The 18,566-nt window shown below is 38.2% G+C and overlaps 8 protein-coding genes across 8 annotated transcripts; 5 read left to right on the top strand and 3 right to left on the bottom strand.

The window, feature by feature from the left end:
• Positions 1 to 48: 48 nt before the first annotated feature.
• Positions 49 to 1,949, bottom strand: I206_107089 (uncharacterized protein; the record flags this gene model as incomplete). Its single annotated transcript, XM_019157089.1, has 7 exons — positions 49 to 129; positions 204 to 474; positions 528 to 606; positions 660 to 683; positions 741 to 1,243; positions 1,313 to 1,564; positions 1,627 to 1,949. The coding sequence occupies 7 exons, from the start codon at positions 1,947 to 1,949 to the stop codon at positions 49 to 51; spliced, it is 1,533 nt and encodes a 510-aa protein (XP_019009807.1).
• A 670-nt stretch (positions 1,950 to 2,619) lies between these two features.
• Positions 2,620 to 4,160, top strand: I206_107088 (uncharacterized protein; the record flags this gene model as incomplete). Its single annotated transcript, XM_019157090.1, has 5 exons — positions 2,620 to 2,737; positions 2,941 to 3,184; positions 3,252 to 3,431; positions 3,495 to 3,858; positions 3,918 to 4,160. 5 exons carry the CDS (start codon positions 2,620 to 2,622, stop codon positions 4,158 to 4,160), a joined length of 1,149 nt encoding a protein of 382 aa, XP_019009808.1.
• A 527-nt stretch (positions 4,161 to 4,687) lies between these two features.
• Positions 4,688 to 6,017, top strand: I206_107087 (uncharacterized protein; the record flags this gene model as incomplete). The annotated part of the gene is made up of 5 exons (XM_019157091.1): positions 4,688 to 4,821; positions 4,882 to 5,003; positions 5,074 to 5,125; positions 5,201 to 5,310; positions 5,380 to 6,017. 5 exons carry the CDS (start codon positions 4,688 to 4,690, stop codon positions 6,015 to 6,017), a joined length of 1,056 nt encoding a protein of 351 aa, XP_019009809.1.
• An 859-nt stretch (positions 6,018 to 6,876) lies between these two features.
• On the top strand, positions 6,877 to 8,256 carry I206_107086 (uncharacterized protein; the record flags this gene model as incomplete). Its single annotated transcript, XM_019157092.1, has 5 exons — positions 6,877 to 6,982; positions 7,058 to 7,301; positions 7,398 to 7,577; positions 7,681 to 7,927; positions 8,014 to 8,256. 5 exons carry the CDS (start codon positions 6,877 to 6,879, stop codon positions 8,254 to 8,256), a joined length of 1,020 nt encoding a protein of 339 aa, XP_019009810.1.
• A 190-nt stretch (positions 8,257 to 8,446) lies between these two features.
• I206_107085 (uncharacterized protein) lies at positions 8,447 to 10,529 on the bottom strand (the record flags this gene model as incomplete). Its single annotated transcript, XM_019157093.1, has 6 exons — positions 8,447 to 8,837; positions 8,941 to 9,443; positions 9,510 to 9,657; positions 9,725 to 9,820; positions 9,914 to 10,017; positions 10,068 to 10,529. 6 exons carry the CDS (start codon positions 10,527 to 10,529, stop codon positions 8,447 to 8,449), a joined length of 1,704 nt encoding a protein of 567 aa, XP_019009811.1.
• A 420-nt stretch (positions 10,530 to 10,949) lies between these two features.
• On the top strand, positions 10,950 to 11,951 carry I206_107084 (uncharacterized protein; the record flags this gene model as incomplete). Its single annotated transcript, XM_019157094.2, has 6 exons — positions 10,950 to 10,992; positions 11,050 to 11,152; positions 11,237 to 11,297; positions 11,366 to 11,553; positions 11,605 to 11,706; positions 11,783 to 11,951. 6 exons carry the CDS (start codon positions 10,950 to 10,952, stop codon positions 11,949 to 11,951), a joined length of 666 nt encoding a protein of 221 aa, XP_019009812.2.
• Positions 11,952 to 12,505: 554 nt separating this feature from the next.
• On the bottom strand, positions 12,506 to 13,686 carry I206_107083 (uncharacterized protein; the record flags this gene model as incomplete). Its single annotated transcript, XM_019157095.1, has 2 exons — positions 12,506 to 13,606; positions 13,663 to 13,686. The coding sequence occupies 2 exons, from the start codon at positions 13,684 to 13,686 to the stop codon at positions 12,506 to 12,508; spliced, it is 1,125 nt and encodes a 374-aa protein (XP_019009813.1).
• A 691-nt stretch (positions 13,687 to 14,377) lies between these two features.
• Positions 14,378 to 18,499, top strand: I206_107082 (uncharacterized protein; the record flags this gene model as incomplete). The annotated part of the gene is made up of 7 exons (XM_070203448.1): positions 14,378 to 14,881; positions 14,938 to 15,268; positions 15,329 to 15,639; positions 15,692 to 15,917; positions 15,973 to 17,717; positions 17,787 to 18,075; positions 18,165 to 18,499. 7 exons carry the CDS (start codon positions 14,378 to 14,380, stop codon positions 18,497 to 18,499), a joined length of 3,741 nt encoding a protein of 1,246 aa, XP_070059549.1.
• Positions 18,500 to 18,566: the final 67 nt, after the last annotated feature.

Raw genomic sequence — 18,566 nt, 5'->3', positions numbered from 1 at the left:
CCAGGGAAGTAGAATCCTGAAATCGTGATATTTTTTCTTCCCTTTTGACTAATCCTCTTGACAGTAAAAGTAATTTATGAATGGTTGCAATCGTAATGCTAAGATGTTGAATACAGGTGTGGTGGTATTCTAAGCCATTGAATGTCAGCGTGGCGCATGATACACAGAATATGCCTGAAAGTATGATTTCGAAACAAACTTACCACTCTATTTTCTTTTCCTCCAACTATTATCTCTCCACTTTCATCCTCTATCCATCCAAGAGCGTTTGCCCAAACTTCTTTTCTTGCATTTTGTCTCATTTCTTCGCTTGCCCATCCTCCATCTTTTGAACGAGGTATAATAGGTGGTAAACTCTTTGTTGTGTCGAATTTATCTTTGTTTGATTGTACAACGGAGGAAGAATGTTTCATTGAATGTTGAGCTATAGATAAACCTGATAAATTGTTACATGTATGATATTGATCTGGTCGTCTACCATCAATGCGTTAGCAGTTTCATGATTATTTCGTATGAACATGACTTACTTTCCAGGTTTATCTCGTAATCCACCACTTCCACCTGCTTCCACTTGAGCAGCTATCAATGTGAATTCCTGCAAGGCAACTATCATGAAGGTGTAAGATGAGCTTTCCTTCCGTCGCTTACTCTATGCTTACCTCGATTGAATAAGGGTGGAGTAGCTAACATCGTAGCGTCAGCTTTTGGGAAATTCATAAGATCCACTTGGATATACGTACGAGTTTCATCTACCCAATCTTCCTCTTTCTCTTCATCGATAATTTCAATCTTATTCTCTTTCCCGTTTGATCGTATTTTCTTTTGACGTTTAACCAATTCTTCACAAACTGGAATTCCACCACCTACCCACCAAGAATAACAACCATCTACTAATTTATTTGTTCTTCCTCTAAATCCACCTCCTTCTATTGATTCCCCTTGTTGAAGCACGCTCCATCTCAAGGCAGAATCAACATCAATCGGAGTAGGGAAATTAGGTAAAGGAATAGAAGATAAAAGGAAATGAGAATTAAGTGAACATGATGTATAACCTCCATGAGCTTCTGCCATTGATGCTCGAGTGAATAAATTATCATCTTCTATGGAGGGAAAAGAGAATTGAGAACAAGCGAATCCCCCTTCGTAGGTTTGACAAGATGCTATGAATTTATCCACATTATGTATTAATTCCGGTGTAAGGATGTCTAATAAAGTAACCACGACCAGTAAACAATATGTTCCTCTATCATGAGGGGATTAGCTAATTGATATTTAAAACGAAATGATGATTGTATAGCTTGTAAATACATACCTCACATCTACTTCACCGCCCTTACAAACTACAAATCCACCATCTTCCCTCTTACAATCCATGAAGAAATCATATATCGATTGTCTGGCATATTTCAATTCTTCCCACCCTCCTCCGGGTCCAGAATTTCCCGTAATAGCTAATGAGCAGACACTTGCATACGTCGGTAGAAGATGAGGTATTTGAGAACTAGAAGGTCCACCAGCAAATCCTCCATTGGGAGAAAGGAATTTAAGTATCGTAGAAACAACTCTATTGAAATATAAGCTCCGTCATCTTCGCTATAACGGAAGAAGTGAGATGATTAAGCTAACCTATCTTTTGTACCTTGATCCAAAGCTACACCTAAAATATCGAGAGAATGTACACTCCAAAATATCAACCAAGGTCGACTTGCATCTAAAGCAACGAATTTTCCAGGTAATTTGAAAAATGTTGAAGCTAGAAATTGTGTATGTTCATTCTTCCTTAATATAGTCTTCTGATCGGAGTCAGTCGTTGGAGAAGCAAGGTATGAGAAGATAGAAGAGATTATAGATTCTGTTTCTTGTTGTTCATCTAATGTTGCTGAAGGATGAGAGTTGGTGGGCAGTGGAGTAGGTTCAAGAGAGTATATTGAAGGTGCATATATCGACATTTCGCCTTTTATGTCTATAAGGGATTGATAGATAGCGAAGAAGAGTTGCACTACTTGTAATACGTTTTGATGTATCAATAATTTGACTAGTCAAGGTGAACACAGTTTATCGTCAAAACATCATCCTCTTCAAAGGTCTTATTGTTCTCTTAATCTGGATCACCTCCACCCATCATTCTATCATCCCACGTGTTAATCATGCTCTTTCTAAAATTGATATATTTTGTCGGTCGCCGGCCATAAGCGACGCATCCTTTGGCTTGGAATCTAATTCATTATTATTCACCCTGAAAAGCCAAACATAAAACCCTCGACATCATAATTGAAATCTTACTTTTCAATCTAATTATCGCTACCAAATAGTCTGTCATTTTCCAAAGATCCGAGAAATCCGGCATTATATCAATAGAAGTTTCTTGTTCCACGCATAGACAACTCCTTATCTTCATAAGGGATGTCGCTCGTGGATCGTGGTAGGGTTAAGAGGGTGAGTTTTATTTAGCTAATTTCACGGTATGTTATAACCGGAAAAAAGTCTACCACTTTAGCGAAATATTCATTTCGATGCGACATGATGTATACAAAAAGAAGAGAATGTTACTAACTTATTCGTCTTCTTTTATCACTTTCGTGTCTACTTGTCTGCCTCGGTACACGATAAAATTAAATCATGTCCGCCCATATAATCGCTCAGCTCCCTACTGCGTTGGTAGATGGTGTCAAAGCTATATTAACGAAATTATCGATGGACTCTTCGAAACCTCTCTTACCATTCATACCGAAACCTAGTGAGTCACACATCTTCACTCGCCAAGTCATGTCGTACTCCTACCCTTCCCCTCTCTCCTTGTCCCTCTCGGCTTCCCCCAGTCCTCGCCTTGTCCGCGAGTCCCCATGGCCTTTCCTCTCTCTGTTCCCTTACAACTCTCCGCTGTATGACCCCTCCTTTACGCGAGATCAGAGAAACCAGCTAACAAATCTTTATACATAGTCAAAGCACTTCTTCTAATACTTTTCGTCCTCCATTCCCCTTCATGGCCATTTCAATGGCATATAAGAGTATGGTATTGGGGTATAAAAGCATACTATCTCGCATATAAAAAGGGCCGATCGAAGTATTTGAAAGATTGGAAAGTTCAATCAAATAAGAATGGCGGTATAAAAGATTTGAGAACTAGGATACATAGGATTGCATGGATAGATGATTGTGATTACAACCTGCATTTGAGTAATTCGTAAGTCATTTTCCTGCCTATCTTCTAACTCATGACTACTCAATTAACTCGTTCTATAATTTTATAGGTCATATGCTAAGAATTCCGATGCACTAAAAATGAAATGGTGTATAGAAGCTTTATCACCACTTTTCACATCTGGTTCTCATATGGCATTAGGCGCTACTCATTATAACTTCTTTAAAGAGATTCCATTAGGTGCTGAGTATGTAATGGAAGCTAGATGTGGAGGATGGGATGAGAAGTGGTGAGCATTATACCTCACCAGTACCTTCGAATCAGAATAAGGCTTACTCTGCATGTGGTCTAGGTTCTACGTTGTAATTGAATTTATCCTTTATCCTCAAAAATCCTCCAAAGCGAAATCAAAAACTGAAAAGGCTAAGATCGCTACGGAGAATTCAGTAATTTCAGTTACCGAAAAAGCTTCCGAGACAATAACAGAATCCACTGCTACACTTGTACCATCTATTTCCGATCCACCAACTAGATCAACATCACCCGCACTACCTACCACTAACGGAACATCCACACCTCAATTTGCAAGTAGTAAAGTGGAGGAGATCAAACGATCATGGGCTGTAAAGAGAGGTCAAAGAGCCGATGGAGGTGTAGTATGTTGTTCGACTATAAGTGAATATTGCTTCAAGATGGGAAGAGTCACCATTCCTCCGGTAAGTTGCCCGTTCATACATATCACGATCACCTATATTGATGAATCCATTGTGTTCAGCGAATTGGGTTATTCCTGTCTTTGCAATCGCCTTTGAAATCAGACCAAGACAGAGCAAGGAAAATAGTCATGTCTAAAGATGGTGGAAGAGCTTTCCTTAGAGGTGGATGGAAAGAGGAAGCCGATGCTGCGACTTTGGGTGGTGATATTGGTCTTAAAGAGGAAGACGATGAGCAAAGTAATTGGGTACTCAAGGCAAGAGCAGGTATGGAGAATGTTGTAGAAGGAATGAGTGCTTTCTAATTAATGAGAAATCGGAGCAAGCTGGCGCTTTAATCTTCAAAAAGGCCGTTTTGATCTGTATAACGGACAATTGAATATTCAAAATTACAGAACTATCTATGTTGCGACTTCTTGGCTGGTATGGTTCTAAGATATTGAAACTACGTAAGATGCATAGATGTATAGTACTGTACATAATATGACAAAAGCTTCACGCTTCCCCTATCGCTTACGATGATTTCGTTTCATGCTGTTCCTTTTTATGATTTCCTTCGGAAATTGTAGATCACTGAGCTAATCAAATAAACTAAATTCATCAACTTAAAAGGTACTGTAAATCTCAAAGGAAAAAGTAGTAATTTCCCCTTCAATCCTATCAGATCACTCATATAGTATCCTTTGAAGGATATGGGAAAGCTATAGATCAATGAGGTCAAGTACAAAGATATAAAATAGACAGAAAAGTATCTAGTAGCGAGCAACTCTTAATCATCATCATCAGCACTATTAGATCATTTGAATCGAACATTGAGATACGAGGCTGCGCCATGTTCTCATATTACACTCTTTTTGCTCTTTTCCTTTTACTCCCTTTAATTTTAGGTGGAACACCTCATGCTGCTACTCCAGAGAGTGGTGTGATTTGGAGTGTATCAGATGGTCAGAATGGTGTAGGTAATCCGTAAGTCTACTCGATACAATCACAGAAACTATATTAGCATAAGTTAATTGACATTGATAGATATTATTATAATGGAATTGGCGAAGATCCTTGTGCAAGTGTTAAGCAAGATTATGATGTTGTCGTTAGTGAAAGAACTGCATGTGGATATGAGACTGGAAAAGGAGGTGGAGTTATAGTTGGTAAATTTAAAGGTTGTTTCCTTTTATTGGAAATGGTTTATTAACTGATGGGATTGATTTTAACTTGAAGCTTTAGATCAAGATGTTATTTTAAATGATCCAAATACTTGGTGTGGTAGAGAGTGAGTTTGTTTTTTTACATTAACAATAAAATTATAATTAGCTAATGATGTTTCTTTTTTTTTTAAAAAAAAAAGAGTACGAATTACTGATCCATGGGGTAAAATTTATACTTTTTCTGGTGGTTCACTTGTAATTGGAGAAGCATGTGCAGGATGTACAGGTAAACCATGGATTGATTTAAGTTGTAAGTTATTTCTTATACATTTCTCCACAATAAGAGATTATTTAACGATTTTTTGCCTTTTAAAAAAAGCTATTGTTAATACTGAAATTGCTGGTGGAAATTGTGCAAATCAAATTGGTCTTCAAACAGAAGGAACAAGTATTCCACCAATTACAATTGAAGTACTTGAGAATGTTATTCCAGGTTTTGAATATTCAGGAACAGAATCACCTTCTAATCCTGATACAGATGCTCATAAATGGTCTGAAAAATCCGGTAACTCTGCCTCATCAACAACGACTAATAATAATTATTCTACTTTGACTCAATCTCAAAACGCAGGTTATACAAGTTTGTCTACTTCATCAAATGTCAATAATGTCTCAACTACATACTCTGATCCTGACAAATCAGCTTATAATCCAAATACTGAAACTTCCACTACTAAAGTTGAAACCGGTCCACCAGCTTATACTTCAGCTACTGAAACAACTACGATTCAAACAAGTATTCCAACTTATGATTCTAGTACCACATCACTTCCTGCCGATTCTGGTACTGCCGCTACTTCACAACGGGGCGGAAGACGTCCTCCTGGGGCATATCAGAATGATAATCCCAATGTAGGGCTTTTCGCAGAAGGTGCCAAAGATCAAATTGAAAGTGAGAGTGGAAGCGGAAGCGGTACCGGTAGATGTGAGAGAAAGAGGAGGAGAAGTAGATTGTGAACGGTTTGTACCTATACATGGCTATTCTCGCTGCGCGAACAGTTTGTATATAGTTAAATCCTCGTTACAAACCCATGAAATGACATATTACCGCTATCAGAAAGTTCGCTGTTAGCAGATAAGAAAGACATCTTGGGGTAATCCCGATAACAAATGAAAGGTGTATGAGGTATTATGTATCAAGATGAAGCAATGTATAGGTAGTAGTAATTGTGATGCAATTGAGTAAAATCGAGGAGGATACATAACCATATCAGAAGCGTTTAATAATCTCTAATATCCACCACGTTGATCTTGACCGGGTAAGAAATGAATTCGCAAGTTTTATCCCCATTGATTAACTGTACTCACGCGATTATCTCAATCACCGATCCCGACTTTGTTTTCTCGTATGATGTCAAATCTCTATTCTGATCATATACAACTCTGTGATTAAGGTATGTATATTCGACATGCTCCTTACTCAACTTGGCGAGAAAGATCCTCTCTTTTCTCTTAAATGAGTGAAGCTGGTCGTAATTTACGAGATCAAGCGATTTGATAAATTTAATTGGGCAGCATTCCGAATAAAACGGGAAATAGCGATTTAAATAAGCGGGATAAAGCGGGTGGATAGATAAGTATAGATTATTTCTTAATCAAAATTTCGACGTGTCTGTGTTATTAATTTTTGTATCGCGAAAAGAAAAGGTTCATTCTCTTAAGAGACAGTAGTAGCATTGATAAAAGTAAAAAGTAAGTCATTTTATATTGTATCCTGTACCTTTTCTCTTCAAAATAGAATAGTAAAATATGAATTTTCGTTGATTGTTTTGTTCTGCTCAAAAAAAGCATATCAACATTAAATCGGAATAATACCATGTCATCTCTTCAATTGATGAATGGTATAATCAATCATATGAAATTTTCAACAAATGGATTAAGTAAAAGTTTATCAAACATTTTAAATGTAATACCAAAACCAAGTACGTTTTAAAATATTAATTTTGCATTGAAGAACAGTCAGTACTGATTTTTTTTTTAATTTTTTTTTTTAAAAGTTAAATATTTAATTATAATTATTTTATTCTTACAAGCACCTTCATGGCCTTTTATATGGCATTATAGAATTTTAAAATCTGCAATTATTCCAAAAATTAAAGAATTTTATAAAGGTAGATTAAGATTTATAAATGAATGGAGAAATGATATTGAAAATTTAGGTGGATTAAAAAATTATAAATTAAAATATAATAGATTAGCTTGGTTTGATGATTGTGATTATAGATTACATTTAAGTAATTCGTAAGTATTTTAAAAAGTTTAACCAACATTTACTTTTTTTTTTTTTTTTAAACCTAATTTTGAAAAATAAATAAAAACAATTTTTTTTTTTTTTAGTGCATATCCTAAAAATTGTGATCCTGCTGAATTATTATATGGCATGACAATGTTTTCTCCTTTACTTAAAACTGGATGTTTTCTTGCTTTAGGTGCAAGACATTATACTTTTTTTAAAGAAATTCCAGTTGGATCAAAATATACAATTGAAACAAGGTGTGGAGGATGGGATGAGAAATGGTAAGTTTAATGATTCATCCTCATATCATGCAATAAAGCTATATACGTTTGAACATAGAAGCACCTATTTATATAGAGACTGATTTATTTGAGTGATAAACAGGATTTATTTGGTATCAGAATTTATAATCTATCCAAAGGGCAAAAATTTATCATCAAAAACTAAATCTTACAATGGTCAAAATACACCATTGACTCCTCAAGGTGGAATTGAAATGCCAAAAAGTAAATTAGAAGAAATCAAAAAATCATGGTATACTAGTAAATCTACAAGAGAAGATGGTGGTATTGTTTGTTGTGTAGGTATAAGTGAAATGTGTATAAAAATGGGTAGAATGACTGTTCCTGTGGTAAGTACATCAATTAGAAAAGTATAAAATTGTAAAATCCCTCATATCGAATCAAATGACTGATTTATTTTTGGTCATGATTCCAGAGAATTGGATTATGGGCATCAATGTTACATCCTTCAAAAGATCAACAGGATAGAGCAAGAGCAATTATAATGTCAAAAGATAATGGAATTTCATTCTTAAAGGGTAAATGGAGAAATGAACCTAATGCCGATACTCTCGGTTCTGATATTTATTTACATGACGTTAATGAAAATGGCGAAAATTGGTTAAAACAAGGTAGAAAGGGTATAGAAGAAGTTGGAAGAGGTATGAGTGTTTTTTAAAGGAATAGAATATAGATATTATAGAATCAAATCACCTCTTATGAAATAAGAATAGAATCTCATTTTAGTATATGCATACAACTTTAATATGAACACTGATAATTCATGAATTGACAAAAATTATACTTATATTCGTTTCAGACGGTACTTATACTGTCAAGGTATTATCCGATTTCACCACACTCTATCCTCAACTAGATCTTAGGAGGAACAACATAGCCCAACCAGCTGTCCAAAATCCAACCATAGACATAGTAAACCACTGTACGCCTCTTCTAAACCATCTTTTCCAACCTACTTCTGTAATTATAAATTCTCTCATTTGTGAAGAAGAACCAATATATTCTTCTTCCTCTTCATCGGAATCAAAATCGTACTCCTTATACAAGCTAATATTGGGTCCATTCGAGGTACTTGAACCTTCTTCAACATTATTCAAAGTTGCTCGTAAAGGTATTTTTACTGATGGTTTATATATAGATTCCCATTGTAATAATGAAATTAAAAGTTGAGATCCGTCTGTTAATGGTAATGGAAGTAAATTGAAAAAGAATAAAGATAATGCAATTGTTGATAAATACCTAAATACAATAAAGTTCATTATCATTAGCTGTCATTAAATAATAATCAAAAATCAAAAAAAACAAAACAATAAAACCCAAAAAAGGAAGATATTTGACTAACTTGACAAACAATTCTGACCATCTAATTCCACTTGGCCAACCTCTTGCATCCTTCTTTCCAACTTTTACATTCCTTAAAACCTCTTCTCTAGGTCCTTTATAAATTATAATTCTTTCTTCATAATTTTCTTTTATACCTATTCTAAGAATTTGTTCTGAATATATAGGTCGTACACATACCCATCTTGAATCAGGACAAGGACATTTCGTACTTTTAATATTTAAAATAGGATTTGGATTTAAACATTTTTTCATTCCTTTAGTTAAACCATTCATAGATTCAAAAATAATTTTATTAGTTGTTTTATCGCAATGATTAAATATTGAATCAAGTTGAGATTGAAAAGTTGTTTTATTCATACACCATCCACTACCTTCATCACCTATTTTATCTGATAAAAGATAATTCGACCATAAATCCAAATCAGTGATTGAGGATAAAGATACATCGTCTAGATGAGTAATTAAAGAACCAGGTTCAAGATGATTATATAAAGGAGAATTCTAAAATGTTTAATACAATTATTGACAGGATCATTTTCTTTCACTGAGTTTGGATCATTTGCTTACCCATTGAATATCTTGAACAACTATTCCTTCCTTACTTCTATCATACCAAAACAAGTTACCTAATCCGCCAAAAGTAAGAAGCCAAATGAAAAACCATGTAAGAAGATTATGAAATGGACCGGAAGTAGCTAAGCGCATCTTTGTATTTCTGCAGAAATAGATATATGGGAAATTTAGCTGCAGCTTGAATGAATAGTTTGATTCAAGACACGTACGGATCTAATGTATCTATACTTGAAGGAAAAGAAACCATCATACTTGGTAACATGACATGTAGATTAACACTAAATCGAGATGGTTGAATATCGTCTCTATAGCATGAATTTCAAGTTCAGCATAATCTTTTCGATAATAGCCCTTTTTATGCTCGATTAGATTTCGATCAGTAGTAAGATTAAACCTACAAAGCAGCACTAATGGCATGGCCGAATTCATGTATCAACTGATTCAATATCAAGGCTAAAATCAAAGTTGGAAGATGACTCCAAGGCATCGTCAAGCCAGGAACCTATTCAAGGTATAAGAAATATTCACAAGAAGGTTTCAGAAAGCACTTACTAAAGGTTGTAAACCTCCTGCAAAATCCCAATTACTCTTCTTTTCATTGCCCAATAGATCATTTGTCGGATCCACAGCTAAATCTCTTTTCACAATGCTGATGTTATGCATATTCACTTTTTGTAACGTATGAATTTCAATTTCTATTAATACTTCCAACCAAACATTATATGTTGCCCAAAAACTTCCTAATAAAGCTATGATTAAACCTAATAAGCCAAATCCTATTCCTGTGCTATATATAATTTTCAATTTCCTAGCTAAACCGATATTGAGTTTATTTAGTAAGATTCTAGGTAAATCGTTAAGTGTTGAAGTGTATAAGGATACATTTAGGCCTGATCTTTCCCATTCCCATTGTGAATTAGAAGATCTTGAGGTCAATTTTTTGGATGTGTAGTATATCGACAAGATTAATGTTACTAGTATGATTGTCGGTAAGATGATGAATGTATTCCCCATAGCTGATTGTTCTGAGTTAATCTTAAAAGGATGTTGAATAATATTCCAAGATTAAAAGGATATCAAGTGCAAAATGAGTATATCAGTCGGAATTGATTTCAAATCAGTTTTCAATCCTACTTGATCACTTTCCTCATGATGGCGATAATTGTTACTGTATCATGATGGCTTTTCGTATATCAAAGTGAGGATCAATCTGAAAGAGAACTCATCAACTGTTCAACTCAACTAACTAGCTTGAATTGAAACTTTGTTCGCTATTTTCCGACGGAACCGGGTTGGAACCGAATTAAGACTAAGATTATCAAAACAAAATAATATATATTGCAGGCGTTTGGACTATTTCAAAGTGGGGAGATTGGTGCTTTGCTAAAGTAACTTATAGATCTATGGTATATGATATTCGCTAGATGAGTAAATATGTCCGAGTCAATCCATTCAGAGCAGTATGAGGAGGAGGACGGTAAGTAACCTGAGATACGGGCGAAGTCTGCTGAAAGCTGAATGAAACAATATTTAGAACGACCGGAACTTTCTCATTTAGCTTCATGGTCTGTATCATCGCACAAGTATGGATTCGGTGTGGATAATTTAAGAGATGGAAACGATAATACATTCTGGCAGTGAGTCTTATTCCTTATCACCAGCACGGTCGCAGATCCTTGTTTTCTAGTATCAAGGTTGATATTTGATATTCGATGAATTAGATCAGAAGGTCCTCAACCCCATTTAATTGATTTATCATTCCCAAAAAGAGTACATATATCTGTGAGTTTTCTCGATATAACTAAAATTTATGAAGAGATTATCATTCTAATAAAACAAATGATGAATAGGCAATATCAGTACATATGTCACATCCAAGAGATGATTCATATACTCCTTCAAAATTGTCAATAAGAGCAGGAACAGGTTTACATGATTTACAAGAAGTACGTCATATGGAATTTAATAAACCTGATGGATGGATTTCAATAATTTTAAGACCTATGGAAATTAATGAAAATGATCAAGAGAAAGAAGGGTGAGTTGATGAATTATATTTTTCTTAAATTGCTGATTTAATTTTATTTAGTCCACCTATACCTTGTCATCATTTAAGAATTATAATATTATCAAATCATTTAAATGGTAAAGATACTCATGTAAGAGGATTAAAAGTATTTGGTTCAAAAATGTAAGTCTATTTTCCTTCATATCAACTAAATTTGATTTGACTCAATATTAAACTAAATCAACATACCGTTCTTTAGTCATTCACAAAATCCATCTTTTACTCCTATTTCACCTCTTTCACAAAGTTCTTCAAATCAAGGATCAGGGTTGAGAAATACAACAGGTAAACAATTATTAGAATTAGGGCATGATGGTTTGAGCGGATTCACAAGTAATCAATTCAAAATGCATGAATTTATACGTTGACGTTGAAGCTGATATCGAAGAAGAGGTATATTGTGATGCAGGTGATGTGTATAAATTATCTATATGTTGTTGTAATATTATGCAATTTTACGATGACATGTGGAACATCCAGATCTTCTTTATCGATAGTTCCTCGCCGCCGTACTACTGGGATCAACCAATGGTGAGGACTGAAGCCGGTCAACTTTTTGGCCCTTTCTACCACCACTCCACCCACTCTTCATCTGTCTTCAATTTTCACCTTTCACCTCGTTGTCTCCAAATCCTTCCGTCCTCTTCCGCTAATCGCCCCTAGCCCCCTTCCCTCCCCGCCTCCCCCTCTCCTTAATCCTTTTCGTGATATCCCTCTTCTCCTCTCCCTCCCCTCCCTCTTCGCCCCCTTCTCTCCATTGCTCCTCGCCTCGTTGATTTCGCCCCGTCCCATTTACTTCTATTCTGTTTATAGTAGTTGGTTTGACCAGCTCCCGGGAAAACTGCCAAACACGAAACAAGGAAAGATCTTTAAATATTCTTACTTGGATCTAATTTATCCGTTTAAAAGTATATTTTAGTTTTCATTGATCCTTCTGCGTCTCTTCGATGAATTTCACCATATTCACAATCAACCTGTTCACATCAGATTTACAACCTAATTCTTCACCCAATTTAATCAAATATCCATTTATATAATCAATCTCAGTTTGCCTTTTTTGTAATACATCTACAGCCATTGAACTTATATTATTTGAATTAAAAAGAATCGTATCATAAACTAATTTTTTCAATTGATCATATTCAAATGCCTTCGTGTCTATTCCTTTCTGCGTCAATTCTAAATATTTTAGTAAAATTTCTGATGATTCTTTTATAATTAAATTTACTATATCTTGACCATATTCATTTGAAAGTGTTATACCATTTTTCAAATATCCTCTACCTAATATAGCTGTAATTGGATTATTACAAGCATTTATAACTAATTTTAAAAGTAATTCTTTATTTAATTCATTATATAATATGAATTTTGAATTTAATCCTTTCATATTTGTTAAAATCATTATTGTATTTTTCAAATTTACTAAATCTTCTCTATCTTTTGGTATTAATACTTTATCTAAATCTTCATTTTTGATATCATTTTGTTCATTGAATAACCAATTCTCAACAGTTTGATTTCCTATTTGTTTAGAATCATCATTCACTAAACCCCACTTTATAAATCCTTGTCCTTCTGAAACATGATGTAAAATATTACCTCTTCCACCACATTTTGAATTAGGTGAAACTCCATGAGGTGTTGTACCTAATATGAACTGTGGTCTTGTTTGTTCATTTTGAAAGAAATTAGAAGTCAATTCTTGATATACTCCCATACCATTCTGTAATAATGCTATAGTAGATTTGTTACTCAGCCGAGGAATTAGAGGCTCGATAGCTTGAAGAGTCTGAGTTGTTTTGGTAGTTATTACCAAACTTGATATTGGGTCCTTTGAAGATTCATTACCCAAAGACGATTCCACCGTGTATCCACTTGAATTACTACTTTTACCATCTCGAATTACTTTGATCTTCTCAGGAAAGTCTCTTGGTGATCTGACTAATAATGTTAGTGGTATTGAAGGCGAAGAAAGACGGATATGATGAGCTAGTAATGTTCCGATGGATCCGACACCTAACTAATGATCGATGAGTCGATTTCTGTATGTTTTAATACCATTCGGCTGGTACCTACGAGGTGAATTCCTTTCCGTGTCATAACAATCAATCGACACTTGCTCTAACGATATTTAAGAGGTAATCATGATAGAATGAGCTGAAATTGAAGCCTTAATGAGTAGGTATAAAACCAGATTGACTTTCGCTGGACCACCTCCACCGCCACTTTCATCTGATTCGCTCGCCGCACTTGCGGAATTATCTTTTATTAATGATAAAACGCCGATCACTATGTCATGTTTCTATTATCACACTAACACGCTCTCGCTTGAATTTCAACTTTTACTCGAACAAATACTTTTAAAATTCATCATTAATTCAAAACCATACCATTCGCATCCTCATTTTGCTTTCAACTTTCATAGCATATCAAATCATTCACAGTATCAAAGTACGCTCAACAAGCATTCTCAGCGCATCCCAAAACTTCACAAGAAAAATCATTCTCCGAGGTGAGTCGTAATAGCAATTTCTGATCGCGTTCAACCATTAAGAAGACCGGCGGAATGGGTCCGAAGTTGGTTGAGGGATATTGAGAAGGGGCCAGATCGATCATACTCGCATGCTCGAGTAAGGAGGCAGTCAGAAACTTCTCACTGCTCTAGTGCCTTTGCCGACACTCCGAGATACCTCTATTTAGCTCCTTCCAACTTCTCTTTCTTGCCTCTCAAAATGTCAAATCTCGTACTCGTCGAGATGTTGGAAGCTAATCCAATTTCCAAACCGCTTAGATGTCCATCCACTTTGCTCCACAATGGGTCAAACCAATCAAACCATCCGGTACTTCATTGACCACACCAACAAGTGAACACCCTGTCTCTACGCTAAAATCTACGTCATCTCATTCAAACGCAGCACCAAATGTACCCTTCCCTGCTTTATCGCAAAATCAACGTTCTTCAGTAGGAGGAGGTTTAATGTCACCTACGACTCAACAACCGTTGAGTTACTCAAGAGTGACCCATACGCCTTCATCACCTAATTTTCCAAATGATCCAAGTTATTTCCCATATCAAGAACCCAATGGAATCGGAGGTACAGGAAATGGTCAGGAGAACGGAACAGCTCATCCGTTTAGATATAGTAGAGACCAGATCTTGAATTTGTTTGACGAGACCAAGTTCAAAGAAAGACCAATCGAATTGGTGGAAATGGCTGAAGGTGGTGGTGTATTGGTCAGTAAGAGCGTAAATAGGCCGGTAGGGTCGAGGGATCTTTCGGAAATCGAGAAAAAGGTGAGTCACTTCCTCGAAAGGGTCATGTTATTGCCCAGCTGATCACGATGATTCAGCTCCTGGCTACTTCTATTCATCCACCCTTACCAAGCAGACGTCAAAATACCCACGGAAACGCTAATAATGCCAATAACGCCAACGCAAATGCAAATCCGGCTGAGCCACCGACTCCCAACGGATTACCATCTCGTCGAGCTGGTGGGTTCGCTAGGGGTGAAGGCGGCGCATTTGGGGGCGGATTAGGTGGAAAGATCGGTACTATAGGAGGTGGATTGATAAGTCCTGGTGGCTTGGATAGTAAAGCTCCTGGTGCTCTAGGAGGTGGCTTCGGCGGCGTTGCAAAGAGGTTGGGCCGAGTGAGAGGGGATATTGTTGAGGCTGGTTTGGGTGAGTAAAAACGTACTTCGGGACAGGGAAATGGTAGCCTTAGCTAAATACAATTTGTAGATGGCCCTAGATCCACTGGACCGAATTGGAGACCCCCTCGAAGCGGTTCGGGTAGTTTTGAAGGTGTTTTAGGTTTCGGCAGCGCAGCACCGTCAGCTTTATCTACAAATCCCCTATCACCCAATCCGAATCTGGAAGAGCCCTCGGAGAGTAAAATTAAGAATGGCGGTGAGGTGAAAGAGAAAGTGGAGGAGGAAAAGAAAGAGGAGGAAGTGGGCAAATTTGGAAAAGGTGGTGGACCTGGATGGGGAACTGGTCAAAAGAAATGGAGAATTGCTGCTGGATTAACTGGCCCTGGCAATGGTGACAAGGTGAGCTCAAATGTTTCGTCAACTTCGCGCCTCGTGCTGACGTTTCGAACAGACCCTCGAGGTACCTATTGCCAATGAGCCAAGTTCAGCATCTGTCATTGCTACCCCTTCAGCAACGCCTGTACCCGAACGAGATGCGACCGTGCTAGAATCCCTAATCGCTCCAGCCGTCCCTCACGTCAACAGTCTGCCTCAAGAAGGATCCGCTCAGCCTGAGGAGAAAGTAGACCTCGGTGCCATCGAATGGTTTTATCGAGATCCCAAAGGGGCAGAGCAAGGTAAGCTGACGTGTATGGTCCCCATACGTCCTGCCGCTGATCATGTCTCGTATAGGCCCTTTCACTGGCACTCAGATGCATGACTGGTACTCCCACTCTTACTTCGAAGATGACCTTCCCCTTAGGAAAGCAACCGAATCCTCTTTCCGTCCTCTTGCTGAGCTCAAGGTAGCCACTGGCAGCGCCGTTCAGCCTTTCTTGACTCCGATTCGACCACGTCAATTACCGCCTAACCTTCCTATCCCGATAGCTGCTCTGCAGCAGCAAGCTGCGAACGGCGGTCCAGCCACTCTTCCAGACTCCTTCCGTGCCCTGGGTGTCTCCTCACCTGTAGCTGCTGATCCTCGAGTCAGTCCTCAACCACCTATACAACATACACCTCAACAATTTAACCAGGGGTTCTTGCCTGAACGGGCCCCATATTCGCCGAGCGTATATGGAGGACCAGGTTTCAACGGTCAACTCGGTTCACCTGCTGCTTTCGGTCCCGCACCGGGTCAAGGAGCATGGGGCATGGCACCTGGGGGTGCACCCGGAGGGCCTAGACTCAACGGTCCATTCGGATCCATTGGTATGCCATCACCGATCGGATCTTCCCCTTTGCCATTCATGCCCCCTCAACACCAAGGACAATTCTTCTCGCCACAAATTGGTAGTCCAATTAGAGGCGGTGATCTTTTCTCGCCGTCTGCTGGCGTAGGCGCCATCCCGCCTTCGCCCTGGGGAATGCCTCAACATCCTCAACACTCACCCGCTTATGCTCCTCACATCCCACAACAGGCGCCACAGCAAGCTTGGCCTGTTGAACAACATCATCAACAAGTCCAACCTCAGCACCAGGAACAACAGCCTAATCCAGAGATCGAGAAGGCTGTTGAAGAAGCCTTATCGCCTGTCGCTCCTCAAGATCAGGTGTTCGCTCCAGTCGCAGGCCCTGCCCAGACTGAAGAGGTCACCCTTGTCTCGCAGCCCGCTCCGGCTCGAGAAGAAACGGGGGCTGTCGAAACACCTCAAAGAGAGAGATCTCCTTCACCTCAAGCCTCTCCTGTTTCTGCTCCCGCTTCTGCTAAAGCAACTGCGTCCGTATGGGGGCAGCCTGCTTCCAAGCCGGCCTCACGAAAAGCCTCTTTCGCCACACCTGCGCCATCCACCCCGTCGTCCGAGGCTCCTACCCCAGCACAAGCGTCTAAGTTACCACCTGCTCCAGCTTCTCTTCCCGCCAAACCTGCCGCTCATGCCAAATCAACTGCATCAGCTGAACCTACTGCTGCCTTGAAACAACTTGATCCTGCTACTCCTGGTCCAACAAGCGGCACTACCTCTGGTGAGAAATCTGCTACTACCGCAGCATCCACTAAACCCGCACCATGGGCTATCAAGGATGAGAAAGACATCAAGACCATCTCTTCGCCTTCGTTAAGGGAGATTCAAGAAGTAGAAGCTAAACATGCCGAAGCTAGAAGAGCTGCTCTTGCAGAAGCTCGAGCCGCATCTTCGTCGCCTGCTCCTACGCCTTTGTCAGAAGATTTCCCAACTTCCATGGCATGGGGTCTACCATCTTCCAAGCCTTCTGCACCTGCACCAGTCTCCGCTGCAGCATCGCCGTCCGCACCAGTATGGGGAGGGAATGATGCTGCGCCTAAGAAGACCCTAAAGCAGATTCAAGAGGAAGAGGAGAAGAGAAAGGCCAAAGCTGCTCAAGCTGCTAGGGCCTCACAAGGTGCTCCTGGTTTAGCTTCCGCTGCGGGAGCTGCTGGCAGCACCAAGAGAGGTTATGCTGATTTGGCTGCTAACGCTGCCGTAAGTGACTTCATATGTGGTGATCTCGTATTCATGGGCAATTCAGCTAATGTTCGGTGATGAATTTAGTCCCCACCCGTACCAGCAGGCTGGACGACAGTAGGAGCAAGTGGTAAACCCTCTGCGTCTGCCGTTGTAACTCCGTCAGCGGCTTCCCGAGTCGTATCTACCCCTTCAGCTGTTCCTTCTAAACCGGCTACACCTATCAAGACTGCCACTTCTACACCTAGCATTGCTACTGTGATAGGCACACCAAACAAGAAAGTCAATGGATCTACGGCAACAGAAGATTCAAGTGCACCTAGTGTAGAGTTTATTCGATGGGTCAAAGGTGCTTTGAATGGATTCAGGGGTGATGGTGAGTGATTCACATGTTCTAGAGATTGAAAGTTCAATTGATGAAAATAGACATTTACTGATATTCTTCATTTTCATTTATTTTCGTAGTTGATGATTTTATAAATAACGTTTTATTATCTTTCCCAATTGATATTCCACAATCACAAAGATCAGAAACATTAGAAATTATTTCAGATAGTGTTTATGCAAATTCATCAACTTTAGATGGAAGAAGATTTGCACAAGATTTCTATAATAAAAGAAAATTAGATTCACAAAAATCTTCTTCCTCTTCTTCAACAACAATTGGTAATTCAAATAATAAATCAGGATCATTAAATAAAATTACAAGTTTAGCTGATGTAGTTAAAACTCAACCTACTAAAAAAAGTGATGATTTTGGATTCAAAATAGTTAAAGGAAAAGGAAAGAAGAAGAATTAAACCGAATAATCAGTGGCGAGTTATAAGAGAAGAGCAATGCCTAAATTGGTGATTGCTTATCAAATTG

This window comes from Kwoniella pini, chromosome 10, assembly GCF_000512605.2.
Source record: "Kwoniella pini CBS 10737 chromosome 10, complete sequence".
Lineage (NCBI taxonomy): Eukaryota > Fungi > Basidiomycota > Tremellomycetes > Tremellales > Cryptococcaceae > Kwoniella > Kwoniella pini.
This window is presented reverse-complemented; position numbering and strand designations above follow the sequence as displayed.